The sequence below is a fragment of the Typopeltis vanoorti genome, chromosome 18, assembly GCF_054136105.1.
Source record: "Typopeltis vanoorti isolate ZY-2024b chromosome 18, IOZ_Tvanoo_1.0, whole genome shotgun sequence".
In the NCBI taxonomy this organism is placed as follows: domain Eukaryota; kingdom Metazoa; phylum Arthropoda; class Arachnida; order Uropygi; family Thelyphonidae; genus Typopeltis; species Typopeltis vanoorti.
Genome location: NC_143566.1, coordinates 60,397,348 through 60,412,841, shown reverse-complemented (window position 1 = coordinate 60,412,841; position 15,494 = coordinate 60,397,348). Strand labels below are relative to the sequence as shown.

General features: G+C 34.6%; 1 protein-coding gene across 1 annotated transcript in view; it reads right to left on the bottom strand.

The window, feature by feature from the left end:
- Window positions 1–472: 472 nt before the first annotated feature.
- Window positions 473–15,494, bottom strand: part of Skp2 (S-phase kinase-associated protein 2) — a 105,741-nt gene continuing 90,719 nt past the window's right edge. Inside the window, exons 9-10 of the mRNA XM_090408421.1 lie at window positions 3,889–4,051; window positions 473–2,162 (exon numbers count right to left, since the gene is read on the bottom strand). Of these exons, the coding sequence (XP_090264547.1) occupies window positions 1,976–2,162; window positions 3,889–4,051 (350 nt within the window). The 3' untranslated portion in view covers window positions 473–1,975. The remainder of the gene's footprint in view (window positions 2,163–3,888; window positions 4,052–15,494) is intronic.

Genomic DNA, 15,494 nt, shown 5'->3' with positions numbered 1-15,494 from the left:
ATGGTGAAGTGTAATTACTATGAAAATGCTGACAAATATGGAGAGGCCATGTAAACAATGAAACTATTATTTACATTGTATACAATGCCACACTGACTGGTTAACCTTTATAATTGATTATTATTGATTTATACTATAAAAATAAAAATAAAAAATGCTAAATCACTTAATTCTGTAAATTTCCTTAACTACTACTATTTTTTCATTTTACAGATATGTTCCTTCATACTTAAAAAAAAAAAAAAAAAAAAAAAATTAGAACTAGCTTTGATGTTTGCAACATATACCAAGTTTTTTTTTTTTTTTTTGGTGGGGGGGGGGGGGAACAAATCAGTATGAAAACTGTCCTGATTACAGAATATATAGTTCTAACTATCAGTCTCATCTTAAGTTTTTCTTCACCCCTTGAAATAATTAAACCAAAGGATAGCATACAATGAAACTTAAAAAAAAAAAAAGATTAGTTGCAGGTCAGAAATTACTCTACAAAAAGATATAAAACAAACAAAAAATAATAATAATCAGAAAGCAAATTTATTATACAAAAAAAAAAAAAAAAGAAATCCAATAACTATATTGACATTGTGAATTTTTATTTTTGAAAATTTGTTTATGAGAAATGAAATTACTATGTAGAAACAAAATGTTTTGTATGCATAAGACAAGAGCACTTCATGTGATGAAAAATGTGGCAAAAATTCTACATGCATTTATACATGCTTTCAGTGAATAAAAAAAATTCAGAAGCAAAAATACTTTCCTCATCCATTCTTTCATCAAATTTATTGCATGCAAGAAAAAAGTTACAAAAATAAAATAAATAAGTAATATCATATTATTAAAGTTATGAATTTACAAATTCACTCAACCCTACCTACACATGGCACTAAAGTTCAGCATTTTTGTGAGTAGAATTACAATTTAAATTTAGACAAATTCACTGATGGTACTAGAATTCTGTCAGAATACCCATACATGGTAGTAATGTACTATAGGTCGATTAACCAACCTCTCGTGTATGGGCTCAACATTAAAAAAAAAAAAAGAATAATTATTTGTTTCTGTAATGCAGAAACAAATCAAGATGTACAAAGTTCTTTTGAATAAGAACAATAATCCCATAACAATTAATTTATCCCAAAATACCTTTCTTGAAGACAGGAAAAATCTTCAAGAGAGGTCAGGTTGGATTGGTTAGATATTATTTAAATATTACTTACAAGAAATGAGAGATACAACAAAGATATCATCTGATGATTTCATTCTTTATTGCAATCCTAAAAATATATATTTTGTCTAAAATATTACTTATAATAAATATATATTGCTGCACAAACATTTAATTTTTTTATTTTTTATTTTTTTTATTGATAAGATGAACTGGAAATGTGGATTAAATGTCAGCAGAGTTCAAAAATATAAGCTAGCAAATAACTACTAGACTGTGATCTGATTATTGGTTAAGAGAGACTGGGGTGGGGAGTGACACTAATCTACAAAATTCATATCATATGCAGAGTAGATCTTTCCTGCACAAAAAAGGGACTATTGTAAAAAGTATGGGTTGTAAAAGGATTGGTTTGTTTTAGAATAGCATTAATGCTGACACTCCAAATATGAATAAAATCTTCTATTATATGACAAACATAATTATATACATGTTTTAGCAGAGTAATTCCTAACATGAAAATTACTTTATAATGTTAAAACAGTCATATCATGTTTCACTTGCTTCATATCACTTGCTTACTTGATTTACCAGATGAAGTGCTCTTTGCATACAAGGGAGTAAAAATTTTAAAATCCTCATAAAAATGGTACTAGATTTCACCAAAAATAAACAAGCCTTCTGAAGAATTGTGAGTGGGTGAATATCATACTTAAAAAAAAAAAAGTATCCTGCCATAATACAATTTGAAATTGTAAAACTTGGATCATATGACTAAAAAAAATGACACGCAATCACCTAAAATTTTCAATCTCTAATACGCAGACCCCAAATGCTAATCTTACGTACACCAACAGTTGGACGGGCTACAGTGGAGAATATTTGCCTATTAATATCAAGATTTGCTAGAGATTGACGTAAGGTTTGCAATGCAAACTCAGCCAACAACCCAAACACTTGCAAGCTTTTCAGTGAGGGTAGTTTAGACAAGAGACTGAAAAAAAAAAAAAAACTAATTAGTATTTAACATAAAAAATTAATGCTGCTATTAATTGCAATTATCAGAAATTGTCAAAATTTCATGTGATTAAAACATATGGAAAATTATCAAGCAAATTTAAACCCAAAAATATATATACTTTAAAATGATACATCTATGTATGTACATGCGTGTGTGTGTCACAAACTGCAGTAATTTTCATTATATCAAATCCACAGACTAAAGGAATGATTTATTAGTTGTTACTAATTTAAAAACTTGTACAAACTAGTTTTACTCACACCCAACTGATGGTGGTTCTTCAGGTTTTATAAAAAGTACATGAAAACAGATAACATTGTTCAAACATAAAAAATCGGTACAATGGAAATTAACTCATACTAACAAGAATGAAAAGTCATGCTTCATATATCAGCTGCCACCGGGTAAATATTGAAGATAATTACTGGAAAAATTAAAATCCAACAAGTCTTTAAAAGATATTATGAGAAATTTCTGCATTAATTTAGCCTTGGTATCTTTCTGAGTCTGGCTGCCACTGATTAAATCTTAAATAAAGGTTGAAACTGGTCTGTGTAGTGGCTCTTCCCATAATACACATAGCAATATATATATATATATGTCCAAAAAGGAAATGTGCTCTGCATTATGGGATACTAAAAGAATTGATGCGAAGTCAACAGCCTCTATACATATGTATATACAAGAAGAGACGATGCATAAAGATACTTCACACACAAACTTTGCTTGCACTTGCATAAAGGATTAAACAAGAACAAAATTTCTTGGCAAGTATAATTTAATCAGCAAGAAGATGCATTTGGATAAGAAATTTTTCATTACTTTCAAATTCATCTTTATACATATAAAGAATTCAGGAGTACTTAAAAGACAAAGCTGGATAACTGGCAGGAACCTCCACGTAGCCTTTAGCCTTTTAAGAAATGCAAAGAACAGATCAAGGCTTTTGATCTAAGGTACAATCTTCAACTTTTTGTGGTGCACCCTGTCAGGTATCTACCAGAATACTAAATGAAGGAGGAGCTAGCAATCTGGGATTTAGCCAACCAAATTGTATTCTTATTGGCTTAAACCATAATGCAAAATGATGGTACAACATGACAATTTCATGTCAGCTGGGGCATTGTCCAGCTAAACAATGCCCATATCATTTTCATCTGAAAAAGGGCAAACAGTGAAAAGTCAAATAATGGAACAAAGATGTGCACAAATTCACATGGAGAGAAGATGTAAGAAATAACAAAAGTCTCCCTGACTATGTTATTGTTGATAACAATGAATACAAGATTTGAAACTAGTGTTAAGCAATATAAAATTGAATTTCATATTGAAGAGAAGGTAGAAAATATTTAAAATGAATCAATGTTGAGTAGCTTTCAGAGGGGAACTATAGACACAAATACAAAAGCATTATTCAAGAAATCGAAAACATGAACCAAAACCTTGGAGATTCGGTGGCAACATCTAAAGAAAAGATTGAATCAGCAAGAGCATATATCCTGATAAACAGCACACATACTTCTTCTTAACAACCTGAAAGAAATGCTGATTAGAGCTAATGGTATCATTTTAAGACTTAAATTACTACTAGCAAATAAATGACAATTTTATATGAAATAAATGTGTGATTTACGCATTGTACATTATTACAAAACTTTCTAAAAAAGAAAGAAAGAAAAAGATCACATCCTTCACTTACAGATAATGTGGTGGAGGTATATTATAACAACGGTTAACATGGAGATGTTCTAAATGTTGTAAACCAGAAACAATAGTTTCAACAGTTGCACCAGTTAAGAGGGTGGCATCACTGATATCAAGCTCTATTAGAGCAGGACATCTTTTCACAAGAACAGCCATATCTAAAGTAAAAAAAAAAAAAAAAAAAAAATGCATTCATTAATTGTTATAATCAATATACAAGAAATTGTTTAAATACATTACACAATTTTGTTTCTAATTCACAATAGCTTAAAACCTGAGTGACTGTTCAAAGGAAAAATAAATAAATAAAATAATAATAATTAAAAAAAAAAAAATATATATATATATATATATTACAGATACTTCATTATCAATTTGAAGTTGGCTAGAAATAGTGTATGTACCAGTTCTGGATTTCTTCTCTGTAAAAAGATTGCTATTTAACGACACTATGTTCCAGCACCTTGATGTGCATAAATTCATGAGGAGAGGGCACCCACAAAAAAAAGGTCATATTATTACTGTTGATAAATGATATTTTCAGGCTCAGACAACCTTAATCACCATTTAGTTCTGAGCAGAAAAAAAGTTGTTTATAGCAATGAAAAACAAATTTGTAAGAATGTTTTAAAACTAATCGAAGATGAACATCTTGCATTTGGAATTTGCATAGTATTTACATAGTGTTGTTTACTTTTAGTATTTTAGCATGTCTGGGTGATTTTTGTGTGTGTTTTGAGTATTTTAATAGTAAATTGATAGATACAATTATCTGTGCACATGGCTCCCATAAAGAGGAATACAAAGATGGTGTCCAGGTCGCCACATCTGACTAAAAATTTTAACTTAAAGGATTTGATTCAGTGTACCGTTTGCAAAATGTATGCATTGAGGAGAGCGGTTGGAGTCTGGTTAAACAACGATAGTGGAGTGAATGTGTACAAAAAGTGTAAAGAATGTGAGGATTTAAAGAGTGTTTCAGGTCGTATGAGTGATATTGTTGTTGAAAGTGAGAATCTAGATAACAGTGATATGTGAGGTATGAATGGTGATATTTGCGAGGTAGTACCTGATAGCTGTGAGAGTGGCGTTGAAAGTGAGAATGAAGGTAAACTTACAGAACGATTGAATGAATCATCAGAGAATAAAAATGATGACACTGATGCAATGAGTGAGATCACTCTATTACACGGGGCGATACATAGGGCAAATTGGCAGCTGAAGCATTGGCAAAAATGTTTACCGAGTGTTACATCCTGATAACCAAGAATGTAATAATTTCAGTTATCATGGTATAACAAGAAAATAAAAATATAAAATCCTATGTAAGTAGCTAATACAAAATATTTAAAGACAGAAAATATGCTTGCATCCAAGTAAAATAAATATAGCAGAAATTATTTGTTTAACTAAATAATGAAAAAGGGAATCTTATTACAAAAAAGGATATGAAAAGGATAGGTTAAGTAAAACAAAGAAGATTAGAGATAAGAATTTGTATGTGAGAGGCTAGTTTAACACTTAAAAAAAGGAGATTAAAATATTCAAGTAAATTCAAAAAGGGGGATTAATTTAGTATAGAGGCTAGCTTAAAACAAATGACGATCGCTCAAGGTCAATTCCCAAAGTGAGATGTCGTCACGTGAGAGTCGTGTGCAAGGAACCGTAGCATGTAGGCAGAAAAACGCAACTTTAATTGGTGAGTGAGATCGACTCCAGTAGGGGGGGAAAGAAATTGAAGGTGCTGATAGGGCCATGCAGATAAAAGGGCTAGGAAACTCCCCCCTCCAAATAAGACTTTTTTCTCAGGTTTTTCTTCACGAAATTTTCGTATAGGTAACACGGGTTTTCCTGAGTGATGGTGCAGGAGTTATCTCCGTCCGACGCAACAAGGAAACAAAGTGTGTGGGAATTCGATCCCGTATTTCTATTGCAAGAGACGAGGAACGGCGTATAGTTACAAGAAGGAAGGAATTGTCTATGTACCTCATCATCCAGTACTTGTATCAAGGGAAAGGAAATCCATACAGAAGTCCGTGCCCATGTGATGAGTTCCATAGTGATAGAATAGAAGATCCTGTGTATGTCCTTTATTCAAGCACAAAAGGTATAGATCGTGAAAACCAGGGTTCGTCCTAGAAAGGTACTGTAAAATCTTGTATCAATTGAAATCGCATATAGTTGCAATCATTGTTAATTACTGGACAGTTGAAGGTATACTAGGACTTTAGTACAAATCAGAATAGAATAAGAGTAAACTAGTTTATATTATTTGATAAGCATTCATGTGTTAGAGATTTATGTATGCACATGGTATTTCATATGAGAATGTCTTAAAGGTCAAAAGTATGTATGGGCATAGCAAAAGGATAGTTTAACCTATATTGTTTTATTTTGTAAGCTAGATAAGGTAAACTGAATATAAACATTAATGTCCAATGGTATCATAGCAATATAGAGCATTCTGACTAGTATAAGGTTAAGTAAAGTGTTAATTTTGTTCCAGGAATACATGTGTGTATTTATATGTATAAAGCCTGTTATGATGGCATGATCGCAAATTCCCATATAGGATTTTGCCCTAATATTTGTATTTTGCTTGAGTAATGTTGTAATTTTATTCTTAGTATTAAATTGTGTTTTATATAATAGAAATTGAAATGTACCATGTTTGAGATTTTAAATAAACTTTTGATTCATTGATAATACAGTTGTCTGAAATTGCTGCCTAATGCACCACTTGAAAAAACGCACGAACCTAATCATGCAGGAAATTAATGTGTTAAGTTATGAGATAAAGGGTCATGACTGCTTAATAGTTTCACACTCAAACATATTTTTGTAATTGCTCCTTGTTTTCGAATCCTATATCTTAAACTAAATGTCCTGAAAGGTGCAGTATAATATAAATATTAGGGACACTAAAGGGAGAAAAAGCTTAAATATTTGAATTTTTTAATATCTCATGCATAGTTAAGTTTTGAATAAAGATAAAATAGAGATTCACTTGAAAGGATAAAAGAAAGTTTAATAATTGTAGATACCGACTAATAATCAGCAAAAGTATGATAGAAAAAATAGGGATATGATAGTGAGTGTAAAAAATGATAGAGCGAGTGTTGTATGGAGATTCCTTAGTAAGAGGTGTGTTAGTTGAGAGTTTAACAAAATCGTACCAACCTGGTGCGAATGTTAAGAATGTAAGCGAGTCAACTAGAATGCAAAAGCAGAGGGTGAAAGAATTGATAGTGGTAGCAGGTACAAATGATTTGAAAGGAAACAAAATGGCTATGAGTGAGGATGTGAAGGAACTGCTTGAGGTAGCAAAAGAGAAGAGTGAGAGAGTTAGGATGGTGAGGCTGTTGCTGCAGTATGACAGTGAAGAGTATAGAAGGAGGGCCATAATTGCTAATGACTTTATGCATGAATTATGCAGTATGAGTGGTGTGGAATTTGTGGATGTGTGGAATGAGTTTGATGGGTGAAAAGATTTATATAAAATGGATGGTTTACATTTGAATGGATTTGGAGTACGGAGACTTGAAAAGGTGTTGTCGAATGTAGAGGAAGTGAATGTGCAGAATCAGGGAAACTAGAGTTGTTAAGGGGGGGGGGGATGTGCAGACTTTAGGGAGACAGTTGAGTGTGTGAATGTGCGTAATATGCCCAAGCGAGTAGGAAAGACCACGAATCAGAATGGGATAGTTAGTATAAGGCATCAAAATAGGGATGGGACAAATCGGCTTCTGTAATTCATGTATACTAATGCCAGAAGTATTAGGAACAAGAAGGAAGAATTTTTGGCCTTGGTTGGCACTTCCAGACCACAGATTACTGGCATTAGTGAAACATGGCTGACAGAAGTTGACACAGCTAGTGGGATTGAATGTGAGGGGTATGGTGTGTTCAGGAGTGACAGGGAGAATAAAATGGGGGGAGGGGTGTTATTGATGATAGCTGATGAGCTACAGCCAAGGAGAATAGAAGTAGAACTGCAGGATAGAGAAAAGAGCACATTTGAGGCTATTTGGTGTGAGACTGAAACTAAGAGAACAAAATATACCGTTGGGTGCTGCTATAGACCAGGTGATGGAATAGATGGTGGAAATAGTATGAATAAGCAAATAGAAAAAATGAGTGGAAGGAGGGTAATTATTATGGGAACTATGGTAACATTGATTGGAAGGAGGAGAGGACACATGGGAGGAAAGAATTGGATTTTATACAGTTATTAAGGGATAACTATCTGCGACAGCATGTAATGGAAAATACTAGGGGTCAGAGAGTGCTTGCCCTAGTAATTGCATCTGAGAATTTGGCTGTAATGAATATGACCACGTTGCCACCAATTGGTGAGAGTGATCATAGGGTCTTGACTTGGGAGGTGACTAAAGGTGTGGAATTTACAATTAAGATAGAGTACATGTGGAATTATCAGGCTGGTAAGTATGACAAATTTAGGAGTTCAATTGGTTCAGTGCCATGGCATGTACAACTGCAAGGGCTAGAAATTGACAGTGCATGGGAGGTGGTTAAGAAGTGTTTGCATGAAGCAATGGCTGACTATATACCTAGAGTCCGAATAATAAATCAAGTAAGGGTTAAATGGATGAATAACACCATTAAGCTTGAGCTGCAAAAAAAAAGAAACAACTATGGAGGGAATTTAAGGAGAAAGGTGACCGGCAGGCACATGAACGGTATAAAGCGCATGCCAGAAGGGTAACGAGTGTGGTAAGAAAAGCAAAAAAGGATTATGAAAGAACATTGGCCATGCAGGCTAAAGAGAATCCCAAACAGTTTTTTTCGATATGTTGCAAGTAAAAGAAAAAATGTATATGGCAGAATGATTTTAAAGAATGCCAATGGTAGGGAGGTAACCGAATCAGTTGATATAGTTGAATTACTAAGCGAACACTTTGGAAGAATATATCATTCAGGTGGTGACATTGCAGAAATGAATGAACCAATAGATTATACAGGAATTGTGGTGAATGACGTGGAGGTGAGTAGTCTATTGCAAAACCCTCAATGTCAATACATCTGTGGGATTGGATGGTATACCAGCTCGTGTCGTACGTGAAGCAGTTAAAGGATTGTCAGTACCCTTCACCATTTTGTTTAATTTGAGTCTCGGGTTAGTCCCAAGGGGAGTGGAAAGAGGGGAAAATAGTTCCACTGCATAAAGGAGGTTCCAAGACTGCTGTTGTAAATTACCAACTGATTAGCATATCAGGAATCATTGTCAAGGTCTTGGAGAAATTAGTCAAGTGAAGAATAAAGGATTGGATAGATGAAAATGGGATACTGTATGGGGGACAACATGGTTTTGTGAAGGGTAGATCATGCCTCAGTAACTTGCTCACGTTTTATAACACAGTGACGGCTGAACTGGATAAGGATAATGGGTTTACAGTGATTCTACTGGACCTTGCTATGGCCTTTGACAGGATATCACATGGAATTCTAATCAGTCAATTGGAGCAGATGGGGATGGATATAGGGTTGGTGAGATGGATAGGAGGGTGGTTGATGGAGAGATATCAGAGAGTGATTTATTCAGGAGTTGAGTCCAAAAGACGGCTTGGGACTAGTGGTGTGCCACAGAGTTCTGTTCTTGGACCACTACTTTTCAATTTGTTCATTAATGATATTGGAAAGGATTTGAGAGGAAGTGTTCACTTGTTTGCTGATGATGCAAAGTTGGGTAGAGCAATTGTGAGTGCACAGGATGTCAAAATTTTGCAAGATGATTTGGATAGTTTGGAGGACTGAGCTAAGGAAAATAGATGTCAATTTAATGTGGCAAAGTGTAAGGTTATGCATTTTGGGATGAAAAGATTAGCAGCAGTATATCACACTGGTGGAACCGTACTCCAGGAGATTGATGAGGCTAGGGATTTGGGAGTGTCGGTGGATAGGGAGTTGAAGTTTAGTGGGGCACATCGCAAAAGTGGCTAAATCAGCTCATCAAATCACTTGGCTTCTGAAAAATACTTTAACAAGCAGAGACAAATAAGTTATTGTTCCTTTGTATCGAGCCTTGATAAGACCCACTAGACTACTGTGCCCAGATATGGGCGCCAGGGTTTCTTCTTGATGAGGAGGAGGTGGAGAGGATCCAGAGACAAGTGACCAAGATGATAGCAGGTCTGTAGAATGAACCTTAGGAGAACAGGTTGAAGATTTGTGGGTTGCAAAATTGGTTGATAGGCAGAAAAGGGGTGATATGATTGAGACATTCAAATTACTGAAGGGTTTCTATATGATTAATCCAGAAGATATTTTTGAAAATAGGACTGGTGGCAGGAGGACTAGGGGGCCATACATGGAAGCTGGGCAAGAATGTGGTTAGCAGGGGTGTTAGAGCTAAGTTTTTTACTTGGAGAGTGGTGAATGAGTTGAATAAGCTGCCAGTCTGTTGTGGGTGCTATGACTGTGAATGAGTTCAAGGCGAGGTATGATAGATACTGTGTGAATGTCGAATAGTTTCTTGACACGATGTTAGGGCCTCCCTCGATGAGTCTGTCGACTCCTTGGAGTTGCCTGAAATAATAATAATAATAATAATAAACTGTGAACTAAAACATACAAATTTCATTGAAGAAAAGGTAAAAGAGTTAATCATCAATTTCCTGTTGTATAACCTTTAGTACAGGGTACCAGGAACTATACCACATGATTAAATTTACATTATTATTACTTTCCTGGTATATCAATTTAGTCTACTGTCAGCACTCCAGTATTGTTGTATCTAATATTTTGTGCTTTTTAGACACTTCTGACTGAATCAATTCACCTAGATCTTGGTATCCTCTGGGACCTTTTCCTGTCATCTTGTTATCAAACATTTGTTTTGCTAATCTTTCTTCTTCCATTCTCCTTAACTATCTTAAATTAGCCCTGCTCACACATTCTTGAATGCTAACAATGTAAAGTTGGTTCCTAATATTTTATAATTACCTAATAAGTACCAGGTCGACATAATAGGTGTTACCGAAACAAAGAACACAAAAACGGGTGAGATATTTCTAAGCAAAAATACAAGATGTTATACTCAGGCAATAACGATCAGGGAAAAGGAGTAGCTATAATAATAAACACTAAATACAAAGATAATCTTCTTGAATGGCAGGCAATATCAAGTAGAGTGATGTGTGGAAATATCAGAATGGGGAAATGGACAATGGGACTATTTTGTGCTTATAATCCAGCAGAAGGTTCTACCAAGAAAGAAACAATCAAATTTTTTGAGGCATTGTAGAAGGCAGATGACACAATGAAAAAAGGAAACACTGGTTCTTGGAGACCTAAGCAGCAGAATAGGAAATGATTACCACCATATAGAAATGTTTTGGGAAAATTTGGAGAAAAGTGCAAAGCTAATAATAATGGTAAATGCCTGCTGGATTTCTGTTCAGGACATGGATTAGTTATTACTAACACCACGTTCAAACATTAAAATGTGCACAAATTCAAATAGAGAGAAGATGCAAGAAATAAGCAAAGTCTCGTTGACTATATTATAGTTAACAGCAATGTTTACCCACAGATACTCAAAAGTATACACAGGATTCGAAATAGGAAGTGATCACTATCGCATTTTGAGCAAGATAAAATTGAATTTCGTATAGTAAAGAAGAGTGTGTAAGAAAATGTTTGAAATAAATCAAAGCTGAACAGCTATGAGATGTGAACTATAGACTCAAATACACCAACATTATTCAAGAAAAACTGAGTTTGTAAACAAGAATCAAACCTTGGAGATTCAGTGGCAAACCCTAAAGAAAATTTTGATTGATTTGGCTAGAGAGGCATGTGGTGAGGTAATCTGCAAGGATAGAAAAATCAGAACTCTGTGGTGGACCCAGGAAGTTAAAGAAGCAGTCAAGGAAAAGAAGAAAGCATATCAAAAGTTCCTGGCAAGTAAGTCACTTGTGCTCTTAGGGTATACGATAAAAAATGTAAGAAAGCAAACAATTGTGTAAAATTAGCTAAACAAAAGTCATGGGAAGACTTTGGTAAGAACAAAAAAATAAACATCATGAAGGTAGTAAAATATTCTGGAGGCTATTGAAAAAGCTTAGAGATGAAGGAAAGAGTACTATAAAAGGAATTAGATAAAGGGGACATGAAAACTAAGGATAAAGATATTCTTGATGTATGGAGTAATTATTATTATTATACGGGCACCTCCATGGAGTCCCAAGACTCATCACAGGAGACCCAATCTATCCACACAATCATAACTCTCCTTGGACCCATTAATAGAAAAAACATTCACAACTGACTCTGGCATCTCATTCCACTCATTCACGACTCTCCAAGCAAAAAATCTAGTCCTCACATCCCTAGTGACCACACCTTTATTCAACTTCCAGGGATGACCCCTTATTCTGGTCCCTTTAGCCAAATGCTGAAACATTTCTCCTGCATCTATCCTATAAAATCCTTTAAGCAACTTAAATGTTTCTATCATATCCCCTCTTTTTCTCCTATCAACCAACTTCTGCAATCCACACACCTTCACTCTATCCTCATAAGGAACATTCCACAGGCCACTCACCATCAAGAGGAAGAATGACTATGGAAGATTAACCTTAATGAGTGATGATGGTCACAAGGAGACAGACAGATAAAACAGTTGAGTTACTGAGTGACCATTTTGCAAGCATATATCTTCCTAGTGAGGTTACTACTTTAACCTATGTGACAGACACTGATGTGGGAACAGTGGTGGATGAATTGGAGGTTCTTAGGATATTGCAGAATCTCAATGTAAATACAGCTGTAGGATTAGACAGGAATCAGCTAGGGTTTTGTGAGAATGTGCAGTGGAACTGGCAATGCCTTTGACTAAGCTGTTGAGTTTAAGTCTCAGCTCTGGTAGAATTCTTAAATTGAGTGACTCGGAAACCACTCGAAGGAAGAAGGCTTGAAAAAGTTCCTGTAATTCGGTGACTAGAATAGAATCTCAATGTAAATACAGCTGTAGGGTCAGACGGGATATCAGCTAGGGTTTTGTGAGAATGTGCAATGGAACTGGCAATGCCTTTGACTAAGCTGTTGAGTTTAAGTCTCGGCTCTGATAGAGTTCCAAGGGGGTGGAAAGAGGGCAAAATTATTCCTTTTGCATACGGGAGGTTCCAAGACTACAGTAGCAAATTACAGACAATCAGTATTTCAGACCTGCTAGAATTCAAGAATGGATAGATAAAAATATGATACTGTATGGGGGGGGGGGTCAACATGGCTTTGTGAAGGGCTAGTCATGCCTTAGTAATTTACTAACTTTTAATAATAGCGTAACAGCCAAGTTGGATAAAGGAAATGGCTACACAATGATTTTGCAAAGGCATTTGACAGAATAACATATGGAACACTGTTACACAATGGGGATGGATATGACACTGGTTAAGTGGATAAGAGGGTGGCTGCTGGACAGATATCAAAAGGTGGTATATGTAGGAGCAGAATTGAGACAAAAACAGGTGACCAGTGGAGTGCCACAAGGTTCTGTGATGGAACCATTGCTGTTCAATTTGTACATAAATGATATAGGAAATAACCTGAAAGGAAATATTCAGTTGTTTGCTGATGATGCAAAATTAGGTAGAGTAATAGTTAATCAAGGCAATGTAGAGAGCTTGCAAGAAGATTTAAATAGGCTGTCAGTATGGGCAATAGTTAATGGGTGTCAGTTTAATGTTGAGAAATGTATAAAGTTATTCATTTTGGGATAAATAGATTACAAGCTGTATATCACATTGATGGCACTGTACTCAGGAAATAGTTGAAGCTAGATATAACAAAAGAACTCTTTGGGATTTCCTCTGACCTACTTGGCTAAATTTTTCTCATAATCTGATTTTGCCTTACTTGCCATTCTGTTCAGCTCTCTTGCTTGAGCCTTGTAGTGTTCATGAATTTGCTGGTCATCTTTCTCTTTATATACCCTCAACAGCATTTCCTACTTCTGCAGCTCATGTTTAATGATATTACTCATCCATCTAACTCCTACCCGATTAACCCTCCTTATCCTAGGTATACAATTTAATAATGATTCCCATAGATCAGTGTTTCTCAAGTGTGTGGTACGCATACCCCTGGGGATACGTGAAAGGTCTTCGGGGGTACGTTGCAATTTTTGGCTATGCATCATTAACGCATGGAATCATTATTAAGAAAAAAAAAGGAATTAATTTAAACGTATATATTTCTTAATAAATTATCAGTGGCGTCGAGTGCCCATTTCAGTTGGGTGTGCTGTCACATGGATTACGCAACCTGTGCTACAAATTTCATGTCAATTTGACAGTATGCATGGGCATCCACAGAAAATTTTCCGGGGGGGTCACAGAAAGCTTAGAGACAAATAATTACATTGATAAACATCTTTTAGCATTTTTTGATGTAATTATTTGTCGATGTAAACTATAAATACATTATTTTCATTTTACATCAATTTTAATGATCTTTAATTCTTGTAAAAAAAATATTCGGAATTAATATAATTTTTAGCACAATTTCATATATAAAAAATTGATCAGCATATTTTATTAAAAATCAACTAATTAATTAATCCCAAAATCCTAAATTAAATTATTTCAGTTTAAAAGCAAATCATAAAACTAACAAGTAAAATAATATTAAATTACATACACTTACCTTTTAAAAATGTATTTTTCTGTATTCATCAAATTAATAAATTTGTTTCACTATAAATTTACAATTCGCACTTCACTCAGCAACTCACTAGACATAGAGGGCAAATGAACTGGTCACTGTACAACAGTAATGAACATTTTTTTCACAAATCAGAAAAAGATGAACCAAAAACAGGAACACGTGTTCTATGGCTATGCCGCTGTGGGTAGAAACAGGCCAACCCGTAATAAAATTTTAAGACAGACAAAGCATCCTATGGTGGTCGAGGGTGTGAGGTTACATATCTCTTTTACGATTATAATTTGTGGAATTTTTAACTCGATTCCGGGGGAAGTGCCCCCTCTGCAGATGCCCATGACCGTATGATTGCATTTTTATCAATGTATGAAAGTTTTGAGAGTTCATAGCGCATTAGCACTCATCTTAATTGGTCCAAAGCAATTAATTACAGGATAACTTTGACTACTTCTGCGTAGAGTGGGGGAACAATCTGTTTGTTTTAGGATTTATTAGAAAACAACAATGAAGGAGAATTTGAAATACTCAGAGATGAAAATATGTGAACCATCATTATAAGATACATGAGTATATGAAATGAAAGGAAAGAATAAGTGTGAGTAGAAATACTTTCATTAATGGCAAATGAATTATTAATAATTAACATTTGTGATATGTGTGTGTGTGTGTCCAATAAGTTGCTGGGTAGAGCAAATAGCGCAATCCTATAAAGTCTAGACATAAGTGAATTTATGATGGCATAATTAAAAAAAAACTTATGAGGAGACGGAGAGTATGGCAGGAATAAATATGGTTTGATGGAGCAGCAAATCATCTCGCAAAATTTTTTGCACATGTGTATTTCTCTGGTTTGTGTATATTTCACTCTGTTTTCTAAGAATTTTCTTTTGTTTATGAGACTCAGTATACATAGCA